General features: G+C 45.9%; 1 protein-coding gene across 1 annotated transcript; it reads right to left on the minus strand.

Annotated features, from left to right (window-relative positions):
- Positions 1-4,082: 4,082 nt before the first annotated feature.
- Positions 4,083-22,298, minus strand: LOC143155850 (protein spire homolog 1-like). Its single transcript, XM_076328828.1, has 16 exons — positions 22,058-22,298; positions 21,210-21,241; positions 20,564-20,728; positions 19,676-19,801; positions 19,336-19,401; positions 16,280-16,477; positions 13,524-13,592; positions 12,912-13,041; positions 12,342-12,466; positions 10,913-10,988; positions 10,219-10,370; positions 8,351-8,482; positions 6,957-7,021; positions 6,085-6,112; positions 5,532-5,674; positions 4,083-4,369 (listed from the first exon to the last, which is right to left on the minus strand). The coding sequence occupies exons 1-16, from the start codon at positions 22,296-22,298 to the stop codon at positions 4,198-4,200; spliced, it is 1,920 nt and encodes a 639-aa protein (XP_076184943.1). The 3' UTR covers positions 4,083-4,197.
- Between the last annotated feature and the right edge of the window lie 371 nt (positions 22,299-22,669).

Raw genomic sequence — 22,669 nt, forward strand, 5'->3', positions numbered from 1 at the left:
AGCAAAGATTATGTCCTTTTATGTGTTTAAAGACTTCAGTTCTCTCCTCCTTGGGTTAGAGAATTTCAGTTCTTTCAGGCTTCCCCAGTAGGTAATGGTTTCTTGACTTCCGCTCGTTCTCTCGGCTCTCCGCTGGGCTGGATCCAATTACCCCACATCTCCCCTCAACTTATTTTCCATCACCTCAACACCATGACATGGCTGACTCGCATTCAGCTTTTGATCCTTTTTCTGAAGAATTGCTACTTAACCCATCCCTCCCTCTTCTATACTTGGGGAGTTCATATTGCTGCTCCAGTGTACGACCTTCCACTTATCCTTATTCAGCTGCCTCCTGTTTCTTCCAGACCATTTCCCCAATTTGCCCGCACAGTTTTTAAATCTAATCCTGCCCAACGCCACATCTACGGTTTTACTTCATGCGTAAAATACGATGTCCTTATGGTTATTCTTTATAACAAAAGAAAAAAAAAATTAAGCCAAAATGAATTGGATGTAGGATGAAACCCCACTCAAAACCACCTTTCATTTGAAGAAGTTGTTGCTGGCAGTGGCGCCCTGGGTGAGGTTGTTCAAGTAGGTTTGTACCTACTTTCTACAGGGGCATGTTTTCCCAGCTGGCTTCAAGCATCAAACACCAAACAACTTTGACAGCCACACAAAGTTGCTGCAGTCAGGCCTCTCCTGCTTCTCACCTCCACCTAAAACCTTTTTGTTTTGCTGTGTCTCTGTCCCAGCTGTCTTTGGCCCAAGCACCCTCACTTTCCCCCTCACCCCAGCCACCCCTCACCTCCCCACCGTGGTCACCCAGGCCCAGTCTGCCAGTGGGAAATGCCCACTGGGACCTTCCCAGCACCGGGGCTCGGGGGAGTGCCGCGGGACAGACAAAAAAATAAAAATAAAAATAAACGAGAATGGTAAAAATTACCTTTTATTTCCTAGAAGTGGCTAAGGACGGGGCCTGGGCAATGACCAAGCCCCTAACTCGGCACCGCCAGGCAGGCTGGGGGTTACCGCGCACCTCCACCTGCTCCCGCCCGGCAACCACCCTGCCGCCTCCCCGGGGCCCGCCGGTCCGCGGCGCCCGCCCCCGCCCCGTTCTCGGCCCCTGCCTCTGCCTCGGCGCCGGCGGCTGGCGGCCCCGGCGGGCAGCGCGGCCCGTGGCTGCCCCCTGCCGGAGCGGCGAAGCGGCGGGGCGAGGCGGCGGCTGGCTGCCGCGGAGGTGCCGGGCTCAGAGCCCGCGGGAGCCGTTGGAACCGGCGGGAGCCGTTAGCCCGGGCGGGCGGGCGAGGCTTCCACCTCAGGCTGCCTCCCCGGGGCAGCCGGGCCCCTGCCTGCAGGTGCTGCTCACAGGCGCGAGGGCGAGGCGTGGAGCTTCATCGCCTCCGTACCCGGGCGCCTAGCTGGGACGAGCCGCCGCGCCCGGCGGGTCACTCCTCGGAGGCCCCATGCTGAAATAAAAGGCGTCCAGCTCAGTTCCGCCTGCCCCTCTCTGGCTTCAAAGATCAGTGGACACAGAGCTGACCCGAGGAGGAAACAAGATGAAAGTAAGCTCGCCTAGACAGGTCTCCCTCCTCTGCTGCCAGTGCCCCAGTTCAGGCTCCTGCCATCACCAGTGGTAATAATTAGACTTCTTTTCCCATTTTTCAGTCATGATTCACTACTGGGATAGGACTAAAGACTGCAGCTGTGCTTTAAGGTATTAGGGCTGTGTGAAGGGACCCAACGCCAGAGCCTGGAGACAGACCGCTTTCTGCAGTGGTGGGAGGATACCAAAAGGTCCCCACGTCCAAAGGCAAGTTTCACCTGAACACACTGCTAATAACTAGAATCACTTAACTCCGAGCCCGGAAGGCTCTGGTCCATATGATGAGAGGAACCAGCAAAAGACTAGAAAACAGATCAAATCCTGCCGTGTGCTTGCAGAGGGAAGGCTTTCCTCCAAACCATCACCTTTCAGGGGCTCTGAACAGAACAGGTTTTGCACAGTCACTCCCGCATCCCTGGAAAGTGCTGCTCTTGGTGCCTTTAAGGCTTGGTCCCACATCTGTTCCACATGGGAGTCTCCCACTCTGCACCCTGGCTTCAGGCTGCCTGTGCCTGCTCCACCCTGCACTCCGTGGCTCCCAGGTAAGGCCTAGTCTCCACTCCCTCTGAAAGGCTCTCCTTAGCCAGGGAAAAGACGTGACCAGGCTCTTTTGGCTGTGTCTAAACATGTACATTTCCTGCCCCTACAAGCTGTCATGATTTGCCATGGTCAGGAGCAATGGCTGCATGCCAGAGTTGAGGAAGGACTAGATGTCACTCCTGTACAGGGAACAGAGGTTTTACTAGCCCACTCAGGGGTCAATGCAACCAGTATAGTAGAGAGGAGTGATGGGAACATGGGTCTTCCTGACAGCTCGCTAGATCAGGGATAGGCAGGGAAGGTCAGGCTGTCCCTTAGCATCCACACACAGCCCCCCCCCCCCCCCCCCCCAGCCCTTTTTGCCTGTTTGTTCTGCAGTGACGACATTTCCTCACCCCACTCATGGTCACAAGGTAGGAAAAGGGGAAGCCAGTAAAAAGAGCCCATGTGGCATCAGAGCAGATGTGCAAGAGACAGAACCTAGAACCACCTTCGCTCTCTAGGTAAACTAAGTCTACCTCAGTGCCATACAGATACCTTCTCTCCATACCACTGCACCCAGGCTCTGAGAAGCATTTTGGGCTTGCACGTTAATCAAAACAGGCTGATCTCAGCTCATTTCTAGCTCTATGTAAACTACCTCACTCAGCAAGCGTCCAAGAGCACCTCATGCCCCCGGCCCCACGCTGCACCCATCCTGCCAGCAAGCGCAGCTGTGGCTTGGCTGCCATTCCCTGCAGCCTGCAAGGAGCCCACCTGCCTGATATGGATGTGCCTCCCAGCAGCACCAGCAATTAGCACATGCAGGAGAGGACCTGGGCAGGCAGGCTGCACCCCTCCTAATTGACTGAAGGAAGAGGAACACTTGAACTTGCTCCAAAAGGAAGCACAAGCTCCAGCTTCCCCACATTCATTTACTTGCAGAGCTTGCCCAAACCTGCAAGTAGGCATCAGCTTGCAGACAGGCAGTTTAGAGGAAGCAGAGTTAGGCCAGCGCAAGTCAGCTGGAGGTATTGACCCTTCTGGCAGTTTGGATGCAGACCTTGGGCTCAGCTTAAACATGTCTTTCTTCCCTCCTCCTCCATCTAGAAGAACTGGCCCTTCCCAGCCATTATTTTCTTCAGCATGACTCGTTCCAACTACAAGTCCATTGTATCCTTCAACCCTGTCTATCCAGGCCCTGCAAAACACACCAGGGAGAACTCCATCAGAGCACCTACACCCCTTCCATACAGGCAATTCCTGGGGAGAAACAGACATACTATCAAATATCCCATGTTTGGTTTTAACCACACAAAGAATTTAGTACAACGTTCTTTATTTTTCTAGAATGTCCTATGTTGCAATAGTCCAGTTTAGCTTAGGGCAAGGCTTAAGGCCAAGAGCAACAATCTCTCGAGCACAACCATCTGCCCCTCAGGTGATGATGGCATTGAGATATACTAGGTACTTCAGTGACATGCACCAGAGAGCGCTGGTAGCAAAGCACGGATAGCACACAGACAAAAACCAAATCAAGAGCTAGCTTCCTAAGCAAGCAGACTGAGCAGGCTGCCTGACAGCCATCACTACAGTGTTACGCGCATGAGAGCAGTGAGTTTTAAGTGCTTTTTAGTAAGTTATCAGGAAGGAGTGTTTGCAAAATGCATGGTGATGTGATCACATAACTGAGAGCTCCGCTTTCCAAGCCTCCCAGGAATAGAGGTTTCAGGTTAAAAGTTTCCCTGTACTCATTACATAGGGCGAAGTCTGCTCAGCAATGAATGCACACAGTGCCACAGAACAATGACAACTGCAGGTGCAAAGGAGGAAATGCTAGAGGCGTGATAGTGCTTCAACATTTATTTTCCCCAAAGACACATAAAAAGAATTAAAACAGTTCTAAAAACCACAAAGCTTTATAATACTTCACAATACATAAATACTAACTGTGCTTCCTGCTTAGACTAACCAGCAGGGAGGTCTTTTATTTAGGTCTTTATGTCAGTAGGTGCATAAAGCTGTTTCATTTACTTCAGGTACAGAACAAGTGACAGGAGAAATGTATGGTAGAGTCATTCCAGTTTGGTTCAAGGCCAGGAAATTCTCCTGAGAGGGATGCTCTGCTGTTGACTGGAAGCCATGTTCAACAGATACTGCTCACATCGCGTACAGATGTCTGCAGTCAGCCAGTCTGCCATGGTCCCTGTGTAACAGCACAGAGGTTGTGCTAGGCAATGGGGTTCCAAAATAACGGGTACACTGGAGTGGGAGAGGGAAAAAGAAAAGTAGGAAAGCTGATGCAGGTTTCTGTTAGAGGGCACGGTGCTCTTCCACCCTTCCCCCATGCATGATCCAACACTGCTAAGTGATTTAGCTAAATGCATGAGTTCAACAGAGCAGTCAGCTCCTCTTAGAAGGCTACTAAGAACACCAGAACAGCTTCATTTACGGACACCTTCTCTCTATGGACAGTATGTCAGCCAAAGGGCTAATATATCTGTGGTTGATCCAAGGTTATGGCCGCATCCTTATGCTGTAGGACTTTTTTTGCCATCCTGACGTATGGCAGTAATGCAGTCACTCAGACCTCTTCTGCAGCACCTGCATTATAAGAAAGACCAAACCACTGCCCCACACAGTTAACTTCAGTAGTGAATATTACCCCTGATTTTTGGCAACCAAAGTACAAGCCTTTGAACTAGAAACTGCTGTGACTTTATTTTGGCTACATTAAAGAAAGGTTTTGGAGAGAAAACATACCTGTTCCCCCAGTAGAATATATAACTTATTTGGAAAGAAGAGAACAGAGAATGTATGTTTCCAGTCCTAGATATTGCACTTATACCCACAAGGTCTGTCTTTTCCACCCAGAACTGTCAAAAGCTCTTTTTGAAATAGTTCCCTTTCTGGGCACAAAAAGGAAAGGGTGTCTGTATGTGTGTGGAAGGACTGAGAAACCATTTGTGGTATTACTCTTCAGTCAGTTATACCTGAGACCATTAGCATATTCTATTTCTAGGTATAAAGGGGCTACTCCTGGGTTGTAGTGACAGACCCCCAGCTGTGGGGGATAGAATATGATGGGGTCTGGAAATTCTCATACAAATGAAGCCGTCGCAAGGAACCTTCTATGTTTGGGCTAATATAGACACTTCTGAATCCATGTCGGAAACCTGATAGCTAAAAAGCAAAATGGATTTCCGAGCACCTACACATCCTCCCTTTTGGTCATCTAAATTCCACAATACTTCCAAAGAACTGTAGACTAGTTAGACCAGTGGCTGAACCAGTCATTCAGCACTAACATTCATCTGACCAGCATAATACTACATACTGCTGTCTGCATGTTTGTAGACTTGCATATACAAGTAACTGGTAATATCTTTCAAGGTAAAAACAGAACATCCCTGTCCCAGCTTACCCAAAACACTCCCAGTGCTCTATTTCATGCAGCAGCTCTGAGCTCTTCTGCTCTTGAGTAGCTGTGTCCTCCTCTCTGGAGAGTCTCAGAAGTTTTAGGCAGTGAAGTGGGAGATGTACACACATTCTGAACGGCATGGACATCTAGAATCACAACACAAGTCACCTGAGTTCTCAGGGAAACACATCCTCCTTCTCAGCAGGAAAATTTGCACGGCATGCAATTGATTTATTGGTGCACTTAGAAGATAGACATTAATGCAGTGAACTTTCTGACCCTTGTATAAATAGAGCACAGAGTAATCCCAACCACTTTACACAGGATGAAAGAAAGAGGAACCAGAGTTGTTTTAGCTGAGTATGACAAGAGATGTCTGTGGCACCCTGGCTGCTTTTGCACCTTGTAATATTCCCTCTTTTATTTTCTTAGAAACAAGCTAAAGGGTAGATTTGAGGTATCAGTGGGATGAAGGAAAGCTTCCTAAGACTAGGTGAGGTGCAGGGAAAACAGAAAATGTAGAAAACCCATATGCTGTTGTAAAGACTAGACTTGCCTTGAAGCAGCAGTCACAGCAGACAACACTAAGAGAAAAAAGTTCCCAGCATTATCATTTGAGTAAAGCTCAGCAGATACCAATATTGCAGCTAAGGGTGACTTTCCCGAGTAATTAATTTGTGATTGTGGCACAATCACTTGATGGCAAAGTGAGCAACCTTAGAACTCCCCTATTCAGTTTGCCAGCCCTCCTATTTATCCTAGTTTAAATCATCTGAAATGTGCCAGCATCCATAGCTTGAAGGCTTTATCTGCAAATGCCCATTACTTTTCACCCAGCACTACCTCCAGACAGTTACTCAGTTCCCAGTGGTTGTTTACTTGTTGCTTGTAATCAATTCAGTGCTTCACCACTGCCTCAAATAGATTTAAGTAAGCTTTAATAAGCCTGAAGTTCCTCTTTTCCTCTCCCATGAACAGAAAACCTCTGACAAATAAGAGGATACAAGTAGGTCCAACTCCTTTCCTAGTCACAGGGTCTGAGTTCACTTTTTCAGTCCTCAATAGAAGATTCTGGTGAAGAGCCTCCCCCAGAACCTGCTCAAGCCCTTGACTGAAGTTAAATCCAACCTTTAGAGCAAAATGTGGAGAGTGATCTCTGAGAGAAATTGAATCTAATACTTGCACAGTAAATTTGGTTATTGCTAGCTTAGTATTAAGAGTTAAAATTGAGATACCACTTCAGAGGCAAGTTTTTCCACATCCTCTGCAGCTGTAGACACTTCAGCCTGGCTTGTGCAGTAAGACAGAACTGAAGGGCTCAGCAACCTGTTCCTATCCAGAACTACAACTGTTTGAATACTGAGTATTTTCAGCACTGTTCTTTCACTCTTTTCTCCCTCCTCATTCAGTCCTTTTGTACCAGCTCACCTGCTGCAGAGGTAACAGCTGTAAGGCCACTTAAGAAACATCTGCTTATGGCAGCTGAAACAGATCTGTGGAAAGGAAAGTTACTTGTGAATGCAAATGGGAAATATCTTTGTACCAACAATATCCACTGCCTGCCAAAGAGCAAGCACATAAACCAACCTTCTAAAGGCTTTAGATCCACATACAATAACAGAGGTCCAATAAAGGATAGCAAAGAGACAGGAATTAAAAGCTAAAAAGGCAAAAAAAAAAGGTCTTACTTGTAGGCCAGTGTTTTTATGATGCAGAGGTTTGGGGCAGCTGCCAGACAACAGGAGTTTAAAAAAAGGCTCTTGAGCAAACAATAGCTGTATTGTGCAAGAGTGTAACAGTAGCTAGTTAAGAGAGAAGAAGAGAGACATTCTTTGAGGTAGACTGCAGCAATCCCAAAGAGATTAAGTCAGGGCAAATTTGAATCCAATCCTGAAGCAAAAAATGAGTCATAAGGAAGCTGATGAGTCGCTTGAACTTTATAAAAAAAGAACACATTCATACACAGCTGGCAGTCAGAAGTGATATTATCTTGAGAAAGCTAAAAAAAACTTCAGCAGCAAGAACACAAAGGGGGTAAGAGAGCCATTTTAGAACAGGCAGAGAGCAGGCAAGTTAAAGCAGCGTTGGTAAGTAAGGTGAGAAGAAAACAAGGATTCAGTCTCAGGAGCAGACGACACATTGTGGAAGTAGCATAGCTCTGCTAGTAAAACACTTTGGCTCTGTCTATACTGCTAAATAAGTGAGGGCAAGAAGCTGACCCCTAAGCCAAGTAGCACGGACTTCCTCACATCTGTGTTGCAAAGGGCTTGTACTCACGACATCTGCTCTAGAGGGGCTGGTTGCAACACCCCCTCTAAAGGAGACTCGGTGAATAAGCCAGCAGTAAAGCAGAGTGGACAGCCAACAGTCCTGTGCTGCAGGTCATTCCCTGTCCCCTTCACCTCCCCGACCTTTGCGTCCACTCAGCAAGGTGGTTTGAGTCAGCACAAGTCAGGTGTGGGAGCCTGAGTTAAGAGCCTTTGTTTCACTGTTTAGCAGTACCAAATCCCAATTAATTACTTTGCCATGACTGTTGGCCATCTCTGAAATCACAGTCAGCTCTGCTAGCATGGAAATAACAGACAAGAAGTATCAAGCAAAAGCTGGGTTACTTTCTAGGCAACTTACACAGCTTAAGCTTGATTAGAAGCTATCACCGCACAAGTATTAAAAGATTTTTACAACCTAGGGTCAAACTCGGGTCAGCTGTAGAACAGGGTAAAGTTGAGGCAGAGAGCACCTCAGCAGTTCAGCACTGCGAGCAATGAAGCCAGCCAGCTTTTGAAAAGGCAAGGACAGCACAAAAAGGAGAGGAAACATACCTTTGCTCTTGGAAAGACACCGTCACTACCTCCTTGGAAGAAGCCTTGCCCTTCCAGCACCACCATTGCATATCTGGTTCCAATCAGCTCAGCAATGGTTGGTGACGGCCACTTGGTAGGAAAGGGACAGTCCTATTGAAAGACAGAAGTTAAACATCAGAGAAAGCTGAAGGAAGCAGATATCTGGGGAGGTCATCCTCAAAACTGGGTCCCAAAAGGCTCAGGAGCATTTGTCCCCAAAACTCAGTTTTGCTAGTGATGGGGAGTATCAGTTGACTCTGACAATACTAGCAGAGAAACTACCACAGGTGTTTTAGTGGTCACTATAGTTTTCAAGCAGCCTCTTGACACCTCATTAGGAAAGCAGGTCCCTCAGTCACCACAGTGGTTAATACCATCTCCAGAGCCAGTTTCTGGGGAATTCTACCCTTTGGTACAGATGGCACCCTGGCCCCCCCTAGGTACAGGATCCCTTTCCACAGCACAACACTCTTTTGCCTTCTCTTTCCCAAGACCCACTGGCCCCACACAAACAGCAGCTATAGTCTCGTGGTCTACCAGGAGAGACAACAGTGCTTTTATCCCCAGGTGGGGAGCCCAACCCACCTGCGTCCCCCACCACACCACTGAACAAAGAGGTCACACAGAGTTATGGTCAGTTTAGAGACTTGCCAGGGGTGGGGCAGGGAGGGATGCAGAAGAAAGAAGGGGGCAAGGGCACAGCACACCTTCTCAGGGCAGAACAGGGTGAGGCCATGATTCAGAAGGTTGCACAGAAGCACACAAAACCCAGCATTGCTCCCACAACAGTCATTCAGAGCCTGATGACTTCAGTACTGCATACATTTAAAAGTCACTGATGCTGTGCTATCTACATTTTGTTAACCACTTGCTCCCTTTACTACAGCTTAAAGGATGTTTGTGAACATATCTAGGTAAGTGTGGCCAGCAGGTCGAGGGAGGTGATTCTGCCCCTCTACTCTGGGGAGACCCCACCTGGAGTACTGCATCCAGCTCTGGAGCCCTCAGCATAAGAAAGACACGGACCTGTTGGAGTGGGTCCAGAGGAGGGCCACAAAAACAATCAGGGGGATGGAACAGCTCTCCTATGAAGAAAGGCTGAGAGAGTTGGGGGTGTTCAGCCTGGAGAGGAGAAGGCTTTGGGGAGACCTTATTGCAGCCTATCAATACTTAAAGGGGGCTTATAAAAAAGATGGCGTCAAACTTTTTAGGAGGGCCTGTTGCAACAGGGCAAGGGGAAATGGCTTTAAACTAAAGGGGGGTAGATTCAGACTAGATATAAGGAAGAAATTTTTTACGCTGAGGGTGGTGAAACACTGGCCCAGGTTGCCCAGAGAGGTGGTGGATGCCCCATCCCTGGAAAGATTCAAGGTCAGGTTGGACGGGGCTCTGAGCAAGCTGATCTGGTTGAAGGTGTCCCTGCCCATGGCAGAGGGGTTGGACTAGATGACCTTTAAAGGTCCTTTCCAACCCAAACTATTCTATGATAGAAAGAATGAGGGGAGATGGAGAAAGCAGGACAGTCCCACTGCCAGCTACAGTCTGCTTGAGGAAGCCTTGACGGACACTTTCAAGTAATGCAGTGTTATTTTTCTCTTCTTGTATGAGGAACAACTTTATTTCATATCATTCAAACTGGAAAGCCTCCACAAGGACACTACAGCATCCAGTCTTCTTTTAAGCTGTCTCCAAGGAGAGAATAATATCCCAACTTAAGATCAGCATACAGTATGGCCTAAAATAAAAACCACAGAACATGCTTACTGCTTGCACAAGGATCAGGGTGCAAGCTCTGGTCATTACCAGATGTATCAGACCAGGCTTGCTAGCTGACATGCCGGACTTACAAGTTCCTTGCTTTGAAAGCCTCCTTCTAAAGATTTGGACCTTCGTCTGTAAGGAGGCAGCTCCTGTTGACCAGCATTCAGGAAGCCATTAGGTTTAATGTCTCCTAGTGTGGGTGCACTCATGGGAGGATACGTGCAATTTGCAGCAAGACCTGGATAGGAAGAGAGAGTTCTAGGGTGCAGAAAACCAACTGGCAGCTTCTAAGTACTCACACCAAAAGCTGAATGCTCAAGAGCACTACACTGCCTTCTGAAGGTAGCAAGGCTTACAGCTCTCCTCCTTAACCCCCATCAGATCAGATCACAAATAGCAGAGGTTACAGTAGTTATGCTTGTCAGTAGGCAGTGATGAGGCTTCATTAGCACCATTTAGTTTAATAAAATTGAGTGGAGCACTTTCTACTTGAACATTCAAAACACACGTTTAGCTTTTACTGTGAATTCCAGTTAGGCCTTTGGGGACATGCTATCATTGTTTTGAAGCTGCAGGAGCTAGACAAACTTCAGTCACCTATAAAGGAATGATTTTCTAAGGGCACCTCCCCAGACTCATTAGTGTTGGAGCTTCTCCTGTAAAGTGTCTTCAGGTGATCAGAAAGTGTACAGTGAGCCCAACCCAAGGCTTTGGGAACCCAGCAGGCCACTGACTGTACTTTGTCACCTGGTTTAGATGTGCAGCTAGAAGTACACTGACCTGTGCTGTTGCAGGATACTACTGATGACCTGGTTGAGGCAAGCCAGGTGCTGGAAGGCAGTTTGGGCGCGGTTTGCTGTAGACCAGAGGACACGATGTTCTTAAGCTGCATACAAGAGACACCAAGCCCACTTCCTCAGAAGTGCTGCTGCTAAGCAAGACCCAAGATACCCAGGACTGACCAGAACGTTCAAGGCTCAGCCAAAAGTGGAGCGGAGAGAGAAATCAATGTGGTACGTTTAGCAACTTCATATTCCAAGAGGTAATAAAGTTAATTCCCCCCCCGCAACCAGGAAGCTCCAGCCAAGCTAGTGAAATTTCAAATTCATCTGTTCTCTCTCTCACCCAAGTTCAATGCAGATACTAGTCCCAAAGTTTCATCTATTCAGGAACCAACTTCACAAAATCCTCCCTATACAACTCTCAGAGTACATTGGAACCATTTTCTTGGCTCCAGCTCATATGTAGCAACACTGGAGAACAGTTCAAGAGACTGCCCCACTAACCCAACTCAAACCCAATGCTGTATCTCAACAGCACTGTTTCTAGCATCTCTAGAAAAGCAGAAAACAAATTTGATTATATTAGTCTCCATATGAAGGTCCTTCTAGTTTAGCAGTAATACATCAACCACAGGGTTCTCAAATGCTGAACATTCCTACAAGCAGCACAGACTTGTGCAAATAAAGCTAAGATTTTCTGCTTTTATTAATTCATATCCGTTTTCCTCAGTTAAGCAACTGCATTTCAGACAAAAATGTTTACAGAAAAGAGATTCCTGTTTGTATGCCAGCGCATCTGTGCTAGACATGATGTGTTAGGGCTTAAGTTCTGTTCCACAGAGTTTCTGAATATGCTCAGACTGAATCCCAGAACCAATCAGTCAAGCTTTTCATGATCAAGCCAGGAGTTAAAGAACCCAAAGACTATGTATCATGATTTATTGAGGAATGGTGCTCCCAAAATTGCTCCACAGGCAGAAGAGTGGGAATTCACCAGTGAAATTGCTTCCTGAAAATAAATCATTACGTTTTCCTTACACAAGCTCATATACCACGTGAAATGCAAATACATCAATACATCTAGCATCAAATGCCTCACTGTGAGGTAAGAGTGGGAATAGTTCTGGCCCATATGGGCCAAACTCCTATGCATATTAAAACTTCTGCAGGATCTAGTTTAAAGAGACCAGAGCAGACCTTGGTTCTATAGGCTGCAGTCATGCCACAAAAAGAAGCATTTAAATATGGTATGAGCTTCTGTAGAGGAAAGGACTTCAGTGAACCTAATAGTACCACATTCGTTCACTTTTGAGAGGCAAGACTGCCCACACTAGGATTTGAACCTGACATTCCAGGCTATGTGTGTGTGCAGATCTAATGCCTGAAGTACTTGTGCCTCTCCAGAGCCTTTTCATTTAAAGCCTTACCTGAACTCCTGCTCCCAGCTGCTGTGTTGTAGTGTTGACAATTTTAAACTCAGTACTGGCATCTTGGAGAGTTAAGAAACTATCACTTGGAGATTTCAAGGCAATATTTGGTGTCACAGGCATTTCTGCAGGGGAGAGAGGGAACAAAAAACCCCATACACACAGATAAGGTAAGATACTGTGCTGTGACAAGAAAATGACAAATTTGATACCCACACATCAGAATTTGATATTTGGCTAGACTTTGTCCTGGTAGTTACATAATCTTTTAGTTTTAGGCAATGGTTAAAATCCTGTTCTCTCACTTAGTGGACAGACAGATTTGAACATCCATAAAAAAAAGGGTAAGTTGAAACATCTTTTGAGTCTTAATAAGCCACAAACAGATTTTCTAGAAAGAACTATTCATATGCCATACCACCTCTATCACACAAAATTTGCATTCCCACCTCCCTTGCATTGTACATGCTATGGAAAAGATTAGTGGGCTTTCATTTCAAAGACCATCCATTATTTTTAGTCAACGCTGACTTCATTTGCATGCTTCATAGGTCACTTTGTAGCAGGTACCTTTCGGCCTGCTCCCATTTTTCCTTGCTGCTGATGACCGAAGCTTCTGTGGTTGTTTTATTTCTGCCATGAGCTGTTCATGCCAGCTGGACTCCCATGGCACACACTCTTTCAGCTTCCTCTCCATCATCTGCAGGCAAAGATAGCACCAGAAAGAGCCAGTGGATATAGCAAGGAGACCAGTGGTGACAGAACTACTCCTTCAGCAATGGCATGCTTTTACAAGTGCCCCTCACTCAAGAGGGCACTGGGCCCTGCACACGAGACACACATGAGAGAACCTTTAGATAATGCACAGTAGAATACTTTAGCAGCTCTCAGATTTGAAACTGAGAACTCCAGGAGTACTTTCAGGACCACAAAATGTTCCAAATGGAAGAAGCAGTGGAGGAAGTAGGGAGATTGATCATCTTTCTCCTATGAAGATGTCACCTCCCATTTTCCTAACCCCATGTTTTGGCAGGAGAGTCCGCCCAAAAGTTAAGTGTGGTTAATATATCCCCCTCCCAAATCCAAACCAGTAGCTAAGACATTAGGTCTATATTCCTAGAAACTGTCAACTCCAGAATCATCTTGTTTTGCTATCATTAGATGCAGCACCAAGTCACCTACAGGCTTTAGATGAGGCTTGGGAGCAGCTACATCAACTTTGGGGGTCCTGTGTTTTTGCTCGATGATCACCTGAAAGAGCAGAAATGATGCTTAAGCAATAGTTCTTTCTCTACTCCTGGTACACCCTCCCATTCAGTGGCACAGTGAATGACTCAGGTCAGGATTTGGGAATGGGGGAGGTGGGGAAGGCATAACAAAACTGAGTTTGGAAGTGTAGAATGATGAGGTTTACTTATGCGGGTTTTTGATAGAGACAGATTTGCCTGTGGCAAACTAGAGGCAATCAGAAGTGCTGTACAGCCCTTTGAGGCTTGCACAAGAAGCATACAGCCTTCTAGCCCCAGCAGCTCATGAACTGCTCTGAGAAGCCACTGGAAAACATTGTACTCAGATTTTAATGTCAGGAGCGATCCTGACAAGCACCATGGTCACATCACATTCATCAGTGAGAACTCAGCTCCAGGGAGGAGAGTAATTGAATGGATTAACAAGACTGTAACAAGAACTGTAGCAGCAGGCAGCTGTATGCATAAGCTAGAGTCCCAGAGTCTGGCTTACAGCCCTACATAAACTAGGAACAATAGCAAGATAGAATTGCAGGGCAGGTATTCATGTGAGGCAGACTGTCTCCCTCATCAAGCCCTGTGCTTGCTGCATAGGGGAGAACTGACAAAAAAAAGTCAAGTTGCACATGCATGTCTTTAGCTGCCTTGTTCACTTATTCTTACTTTGAGGCTATGCCATTTACTTTTCCTGTGTGTACAACTTCAGAACACATGGGAGTGCAGGTAGAACAACACTACAGCTTCCCACACTAGCTATGCTTTCATTCATTTGCAAATTAGACCACTGTTTGCTAGAGAAGCTTTAAAATAGCTTTGCAGATGGGGAAATCCTCGTTTAAGAGCCTTCACAAAGACCTGAGCAGTAGCACGCTATGCTTTCTTCTAGCATTTCTGACTACTAATCTTCAAACATGTTTGTGCTTCTCCTCGACCACAGAAAAAAATTAAAGAAAAAAATAAAATCAAGACCCAGTTCATCCTGCCACCTTGAGTTACAGTTCTGTACTGCACAGTGCATTGATACACAGTACATTGCAAGGAACACAAGTAGCTATGATGTATTGTCTCCTTTCCACTACTATTCATTTATATATCAATCAAGATATCATCTCCAGAGAAATGTCATAGCCTTATCTGAAGGCTGGAGCCACAGCCAAGACAAGCAAGAGGTGGGGTTTTCTAGAGGTGCATGGTTTAGCTGAGGCTTTTAAACCCCCTGCACTCCAGCAGCACCAACAAGGATCAAAAAAGCTGATGTCTAGTGTGGTATGCAAGGTTTTCACTTTTTAAAATATCACTCTATTGCAAGTAGAGTTGTGTCTCCTCTTCTGCCAAGATGTCTGTCTACAAAGCAGGCCAATGCCACAAAGCCTTATGCCAGTATTTTAGATTTGCTCATCATTCCCAGCTTAAGCTGCAGCAAGCAAACATAGAATCATAGAATAGTTTGGGTTGGAAGGGACATCTAAAGGTCATCTAGTCCAACCCCCCTGCCGTGGGCAGGGACATCTTCAACTAGATCAGCTTGCTCAGAGCCCCGTCCAACCTGACCTGGAATGTTTCCAGGAATGGGGCATCCACCACCTCTCTGGGCAACCTGTGCCAGTGTTTCACCACCCTCAGCGTAAAAAATTTCTTCCTTATATCTAGTCTAAATCTACCCCCCTTTAGTTTAAAGCCATTCCCCCTTGGCCTGTCGCAACAGGCCCTGCTAAAAAGTTTGACGCCATCTTTTTTATAAGCCCCCTTCAAGTACAGATAGGCTGCAATAAGGTCTCCCCGAAGCCTTCTCTTCTCTAGGCTGAACACCCCCAACTCTCTCAGCCTTTCTTCATAGGAGAGGTGTTCCATCCCCCTGATCATTTTTGTGGCCGCCTTCTGGATCCGCTCCAACAGGTCCGTGTCTTTCTTATGCCGAGGACTCCAGAGCTGGATGCAGTACTCCAGGTGGGGTCTCCCCAGAGCAGAGTAGAGGGGCAGAATCACCTCCCTTGACCTGCTGGCCACGCTGCTTTTGATGCATCACAAGCCTTTAGAGACACCCCAGACATTTTTGCATCTGGTCATCTTCACCAACGATCCACATTGTTGGAAGCCCCTACCACTTGAGTCAGCCCAGCAGCTGTCCCTGGAAGGGTCTTAGCCTTTTTTACCCTGACTAGACTCCTGCAGTAGCTCGTGTACTCTGCCTAGAGGCCTCTGCCTGAGGCTGAGCAAAGGACTCACTCAAGAGTGCTTTTGCACTTGCACACATTCCACAACATCTGGGAAGGCAAGGAAACTAGTAAGAGATGCCAGGCACAGCTCAGCTCAGGGGGCCTGGGAGGACACAAGTGTCCAAGGTGGAAAGCATAAGCAGACAAGGGTCTGTTTCATGAAACTGTTGTGTGCAAGGCAGCATAATTGCTGCAGGGAAGGGAGTGGCTGACCCCTGGAGAGAAAAAGTTTACTATCCAGCTTCATGAAAGCGTGGCTACCCTGACTTAAAAAGTTACTGGAAATTAAGCACTTGGGTGGACAAACAGGGTGATCTAATGTTGAGCTGCAGCTGAGAGGGAGACCCAGACACTTCTGGACTTGGAAGTACCTTTGAGAAAGACAGGCTTTTGGAGAAAAGGTATCAACAAACACTGCTTAGAAATGAGGTACAGCAGGTGGTTTCAAAGTTGTCCGTTGACTCTAATTGCTCACCTTCCGAAGGGTATACCTCTTGTGCTGAATATCATCCAAAAGTAATTCATAGGGAGAGCGGATACATTCTTTTGGAGGCACATGACGCTGTGGTCGCTCAGTGGCCTTGCGCAGCCTCACACCATTCTGCAGTTCACAGATGACGTTGGGCCACAGGGATGCCTCGGAGAAACCAGTGAGGGCCAAGTCAACAGCTGGCTAGAACACATGGAGCAGCATCCCCTCCCTCCGTGTAATAGAGCACACTTAGCAACTGAAGTCATTCAGAAACACAGAAGTGTGTCCTTAACACCCCCTTCAACTCAATTCCAGAGCAGGGCACAGTACCAGAGCAGAGAATTACTTCTCTTTGCAGAAGTTAATTTACAACAAGGGATCTGGGAGCTGGCTCGCCAGGCTCATTCCCAAATTTTGTCATTAACTTTATGAACACACTTCAGCAAAACACAGCTTCTGCTGCCAGGCAGCTAGACCCATTTTCTTGAATACCTACTTCCTGCAAGTGCTCCAGGTGCCAGAGTTTTTCCATATTCTTGGATCCTAGGAAACACCGGGACTGAAATCCCAAATCTTACCATTAAAATACTCTGAACTTTCAGAAACCAAGGGTTGAAGGGCCCACAGACAGAAGAGGAAGACAAGGGGAAGGGGATCTCATACTTTAACCTTCACAGCAGCATATGTTAGCAGCTTCAACCTGGAGACACAAGCTGACAACACTGACATCTGCTCATCCTGTTCCTGTATTAATACCTGAGGACGCTCAGGCATTCAGTATAACCCAACAAAAGTTAAAGATGGGGGAAAAAAAATCAACTCAATAGCATGTTTAGACAACATTGTAATGGAACTGCTAAGTCAACAGCTTATCTGGATCCCAACAGCAAATTGAATAAGAACAAGTGATTGTATTATAAACAGTGAAAGGGAAGCTGCCTCAGAACAAAGTTTCTGACTTAGACTCCTCTCCCTTTTCCACTTACAGTATGAAGCATCTTCTCTCAACTTATCCCTTCAGATATCTTGGTATAATATCAGAAGTCTTATGCAAGCTCTGACGGCTGCCTTCAAGCAGACGGATTTTTTGTTGGATTGTTTTAGCCTGGCTTTGGTACAGTCGTACATCAACTTCAGAGAACTAGAACTGTCAAAGAGTGACCATATACTAGCCATATCTCCTAGGCTATATTTATTATTGTGTAGGAGAACACACAAAAGCCTCTGGGCAAACTGACCTGTATTAGAGACCTTTGAAATAGCTTATCCTGAGCCATTTGCACTTTCTAGAGTTGTATTTCACATGGTGACAGAACTTGACTGAAAGATATGACCTGAAGAGAGACTTCTGTACTGCAATACTGCCACATTAGTTTCAGGACAAGAATTGCCTTCAGCTGGCCATTTCAGAGCAACTTGTACACCCAAAACATTTTTCAGATGTAGGTGACATCATTATCCCTCATACTTTTCTTTCCCTACTGACTGGATCACTGCAATTATTCTACTTGGGCCATCCCATGTATTGTCAAATGCCACATAAACTTCCCACACCTTTGCGATACGACACAAAATCCTACAACACTCCGAACCCATTGCATTCAGTTCAACAGATGAGTGGTAAAGACATCTGTGTTCCTAAGAGGTCTCACTGCTTAGATTTCAAGGTAAAGATTGTCTTGTGACACATACGGATAAGCTCTGCTGAAACCGTACAACCCTGCATGCTATCAGGCTGCGGTCTATGTTTCAGAAGGCCTAACATGAAAAAAGTGTGGTCCATAAAGAGCATTAGCTGCTTGGCAGCACTCAAGGCATCAGCTCTAACCTGTGGGATCCCAGTGAAGTTGGCATCCTGGTTATTTTAAACTCGAGAGTTTGTCAGAGCGATGCAATCAACTGGTGCTTAGGGACTTGGAAACTAGAGGCCGAGGATTTGCAACAGACATCCTGCTTTTGGAATTCACGTCTCCTGAAGGAGCAGAGGCCAAATACACTGGCCTTCAGGCCACACGGCAAAGCCCATGTATTTATTCATGTATTCCCTGCAGAAAAGAGCTATAGCAGTTGATGAGTTTGTGGTTTGAGATAGCTTGCCAGTTTATTTTAATAGATCACAAAATTGAGAATATGCCCAAACACACATTTCACAAACATTTTCATACGAATAGTTTGAGCACGCTTCAAAGCAAGTGCTATTTAGACAAAGGGAGCGAGTCCACAAGTCTCTCGGGGCTTGCCGTTTGTCTCCACAGACTCCAGACTACAGTGCATTTGTTTATGCTGGGCAGAGCTCCAGCCAGAAGAGCTATTTGTTTCTGATTGAGCCCTGACTGTGTAGGGCCTCAAAAAAGAACAGAACAAGTTGCTTTCTTTGCCCCAAACACACAGTTCAAGATCCGTGGAAGGACAGAATGGAAAGACAAGAAAGGCATTGAGCAGAAGGTAAGAGCTACATCTCCAACTTCACCCTCCTTCACCCCTTTGTTTGAGCTGCTGGAGCCGCTAAACCACAAAGATGGACAGAGCTACTGGCCTTCAGTCCCCTCCAGCCCTGAACCAGCACAGACTCCACATAATGAGAGTGAACTAGTCCACCCCAGTACTACTACCAACAGAACGGTTTTCTGGGAGTTTTCAGTCCAGCTACAAGAAAGGAACAGATTGCTTTTGGCAAGCATCAGTTCCTGCCAAGAGCTGGAGTTTGGGGCTCATTTGCAGGAAGAAACAGCCTGAGTAACTACTTGTGGACACTTACTCCAAAGTCTGCCTCCAACTTCATTTTTAGAAGTGGTTTAAGTTGAACCACAAAAACAATCTTTATGTAGAATACATGTCCACATGAGGTTAACACACGAAGTAGTTTAACTTCAAGTTCACTCCTCAGCTTGTTTTGCAGACAAGTCTTTAACTACTTAAGCTCTTGAACAACACAATGAAACAACAAGTTTCATTTGTGTTTAAGCTCTACTCTTCATAGAAGAGTCAATGCAAAGCCTCAGAGAGCCAAGGTAGACAAAAAACCCAACCCCCTATAATGAAGGAATTAAATCCCTTACCCAGAGTTTTTCCTTCTTCTGAAGGGGATTTTCCACCAAATCTTCCACATCCATTTTTCTCAGACTCTGAGAAGCAAGCACATGAGGTCATTACCTTGCACTGTTCAGTGATTTCCTATCTATCCAGCATAAATTACTAATGTTAATCTGAAAAGCCTAGAAGCCCCAAACACCCAAACTTTCAAAATCCACAATAAATTACTAATATGGTGCAGCAGCCTTTCAGATTGTGAAAATAGACCTTCAGCTCCATTTCTAGTGCAATGGGAAGGTTACGTTAGAACTAGGTGAGTGTGTGAAGATAGAAGGAATAGCAGCTAAGGGGTGATCCCAAGTGTACCTCTTTGGAGGTCTGGATGATGGTCACAAGCTTCTGAAGTTCCATATATTCAGTAAACAGACTCCTACAGGTCATTTCATAATGGCTCATAGCCTCAGAAGGCCTGGACAAGTGCGCCTCACAGGCCTGAAAGAAGTGCAGCTATTTAAAAGAGATCTTGAAATGAAAAAACATTGTAAGATGGAATAAGCAAGATTCCGTTTTCTTAATCCATGGTTAAAAAACATCTTCCTCACAGCCCCTTTGTATCTTTTATTTTTTTTTTATTGCAGATGCAGAGGAACAAAGAAGCAAGATGTCCAATCTTATATGTACAATAATGTAAGTAGCTGTGTAATATATATATCTTGTTCTCCATAAGGTGTGCTTTGAAATAAGTGCCTGGAAGGGGAAGCCTCCAGTGCAGACAAAGCACAAAAAACCACAGCAGGTGGAGTCACTTGCCCTGTTCTTTTCCCCTGCCCTGATCAGTCTGAGGGATGGGAAGTTTCTCATACCTTTAAATTATGGTTGAGAGGAAAATATGTGTTTGAGTTGAGGTATTCAAACCCCAGCTCTTGCAGAAACTGAATACTATGGACAAGTCACTTTTTTCAATATCCATAGTCTTCTAGGTATCGAATTTGGAGACTATGTACAGAAGGACTTTGTAGACACAGCTGTGTGAGAGCCATGCTCAGTCTTCCTTCTTAATTCTTTTCTGTAGGCACTTGCATGCACCTAAGATGGTTTTGCCTTTTCCCTCTGATGGGAAAGCCACGTATTCCCTCTATGTCCTCCAACAAGCTACCCGGCTTTTTCCCAGAAATGGTCTTGCCCCTTGGTTAACAGCATTGTTCCATCAACTCCCCTAAAGGTGCTATATTTACTAAGTGGGAAGAAGGAAACCTTGATAACATCCTGCAGGGTGACTGCTGGTTTCATTGCCTCATCATCCAGTTTCAACATGAGGCACAGCAGTTTCTCCAAAGGATCACTCAGTTCTCGCTCCACTTGGCTGTCAATTCCCCAGTCCAGGGCTTCATAGATCACCACTCCCAAGTACTCCAACAGCTGCAGACAGAGACCAAGGAAGCAGTGCAGCACAAAGTGCTGTGGAGAACCTCACAGCTCTTGCTTCCCAGCCATGTGTGTACCCTCCACTGCCCCTCAGGGCTGAGCACATCTCTCAGGATGAGAAGGGCCCAAAAGGCAGCTAGATGCTCATCGGGTAGCCTGACATACTCCCTAAATAAGCTGTTTTAAGATTTTTACATGGCCTTATCTAGCACCTCAAAGTTATCTGTTATTAAGACAAAAAGACTGTGGGCTATTCCACAGTAGGCAGCATCTGTGCACATTGTTTCCCAGTCTCGTTGTCTTACTTGAGTTCAGTCCTAGCATTTTGTTTCATTTTCCAGGTGGCAGGGGACAGAGCCACTCTCACAGGTAAGCACCTTGATAGTTTCCAAAGACATCTGCACCTCCTGAGCTGGCCTTCTACTACAGCAGGATTATATCTGCACACATAACGAAGGTGAAGACACAGGCTTACCTTGTCCTCTGACTGCTGAATGCTGCCAACATCTGAAAGGGAAAAAAGAGGGGAGGGGGAGAAAGATAACTGCATAGGCATTCATAAACAGCTTTTAGAATCCCTGACAAGAGAGAGAAACAAGAAGAATTCTTGGTAATAAGGAAACAAACCCCTCTGACTAAGGTCAGTCCCAGCTGGGAAAAGTAGGCCTATATTTGAGGACTCCTGGAAAGCAACACAGGATACTCTTCTTATTGTGAGCATTAGCTCCAAACTAACTGCTGCTGGGTACTTTTTTTGTTTGCTAATCAATATCTAGCCACAAGGAAGGCACTAGATCTTTGTCTTCAGTCTTTATTACCTGCTTTTGTCCCTGAAGAGTTAGCCTAGCATTGACCTCTGCAGCAGTGCAACCAAGCGGTGCATAAGACAAGCTTGTTGCCGCTTGCTGGCTACACATAGTGACAAAAAAAGGAAACTATCAATCATAGATCTGTCATGAGAGTTACTATAACAAAGGAACCATACATTGGAAGATGAACAGGGCAGGACATACAATAAAGCCTCAGACTATTTATTTCTAATAACATAAGTGGTAACAAACTTTCATCCCAGCTATTCCCCAGAACCAAATGACTCACTAGAGCACTATTAGAAAAATTAGTAGGCCGTACATCTGTATTACTACTCATCTACAGTCCTTTGCAATGAAGTATAGGCAGTAGAATAGCTTCATGACAACATACCGGGGGGGGGGAGGGGGGGGGGGGGGGCGGAAGGAGGGGAAAAAAAATTTCCCCACTTTGTCCCCACATTTCAGCCTGTTATAGGAACAGCCCTTAGCATCCACAGCTACCTATGCTTACCAGACTTGTGGTACACCTTGAAGGAAGCAGTACCATCAGCATGGATAAAGATGCTTCCAGGACCTTTTATGAATACAGAATGGAGTGGTGGGGACAGCCCCTGAGCCAGCTGCTCCATTTTACAGCAACACTGAAAGCAGACAGCCCAGGCTTGCTCCTCACTTATAGCATGTTCAAAACACCTCAGAATCTCGGCTAGAGAGACCTTTGTGATCCTCTGCTCACACCGTGGAGACTCCATTTTCACCTCTACCTCTCATCGCCACTCTTAGCTTAGGAAGCTTAACACCTCCCTTTCCAGGACAGGCAAGTGCTCATAGCTGCCTTTTATCGGTTCTGCCTCCTGGTTTGCTCTCACCTCTCTTCCCTACAGGTGCAATCATTAATGCCAATTTTGCTCTATCTTTTTAAAGGGACACCACTTTAATCTGTATTTGTATGATATTCCTTGAAAGAAAACAGAAGGTATACAACAAAATGGAATCTAAAGAGAAGGTAAGACTGTACAAAAATCATGCTCCATTTAACGCCACTGTTTCTAACAAATATATTAATTGGAATACCAATGTTGGCAGGTAAGAAAAAGAGTACATTCAACTTCAGGCAGAGAGG

Source organism: Aptenodytes patagonicus, chromosome 1 (genome assembly GCF_965638725.1).
Source record: "Aptenodytes patagonicus chromosome 1, bAptPat1.pri.cur, whole genome shotgun sequence".
Lineage (NCBI taxonomy): Eukaryota > Metazoa > Chordata > Aves > Sphenisciformes > Spheniscidae > Aptenodytes > Aptenodytes patagonicus.

Bases quoted from the DNA above. Each gene is read 5' to 3' on its own strand.
- LOC143155850 (XM_076328828.1), bottom strand. From the start codon at position 22,298: ATGGAGTCTCCACGGTGTGAGCAGAGGATCACAAAGGTCTCTCTAGCC. The intron at 19,802-20,563 runs GTTTCCTTCTTC...CACTTCTTTCAG, and splicing joins CCCTGCAGGATGTTATCAAG to GCCTGTGAGGCGCACTTGTC. The intron at 13,042-13,523 runs GTAGGTGACTTG...CTTTGCCTGCAG, and splicing joins CCAAGCCTCATCTAAAGCCT to ATGATGGAGAGGAAGCTGAA.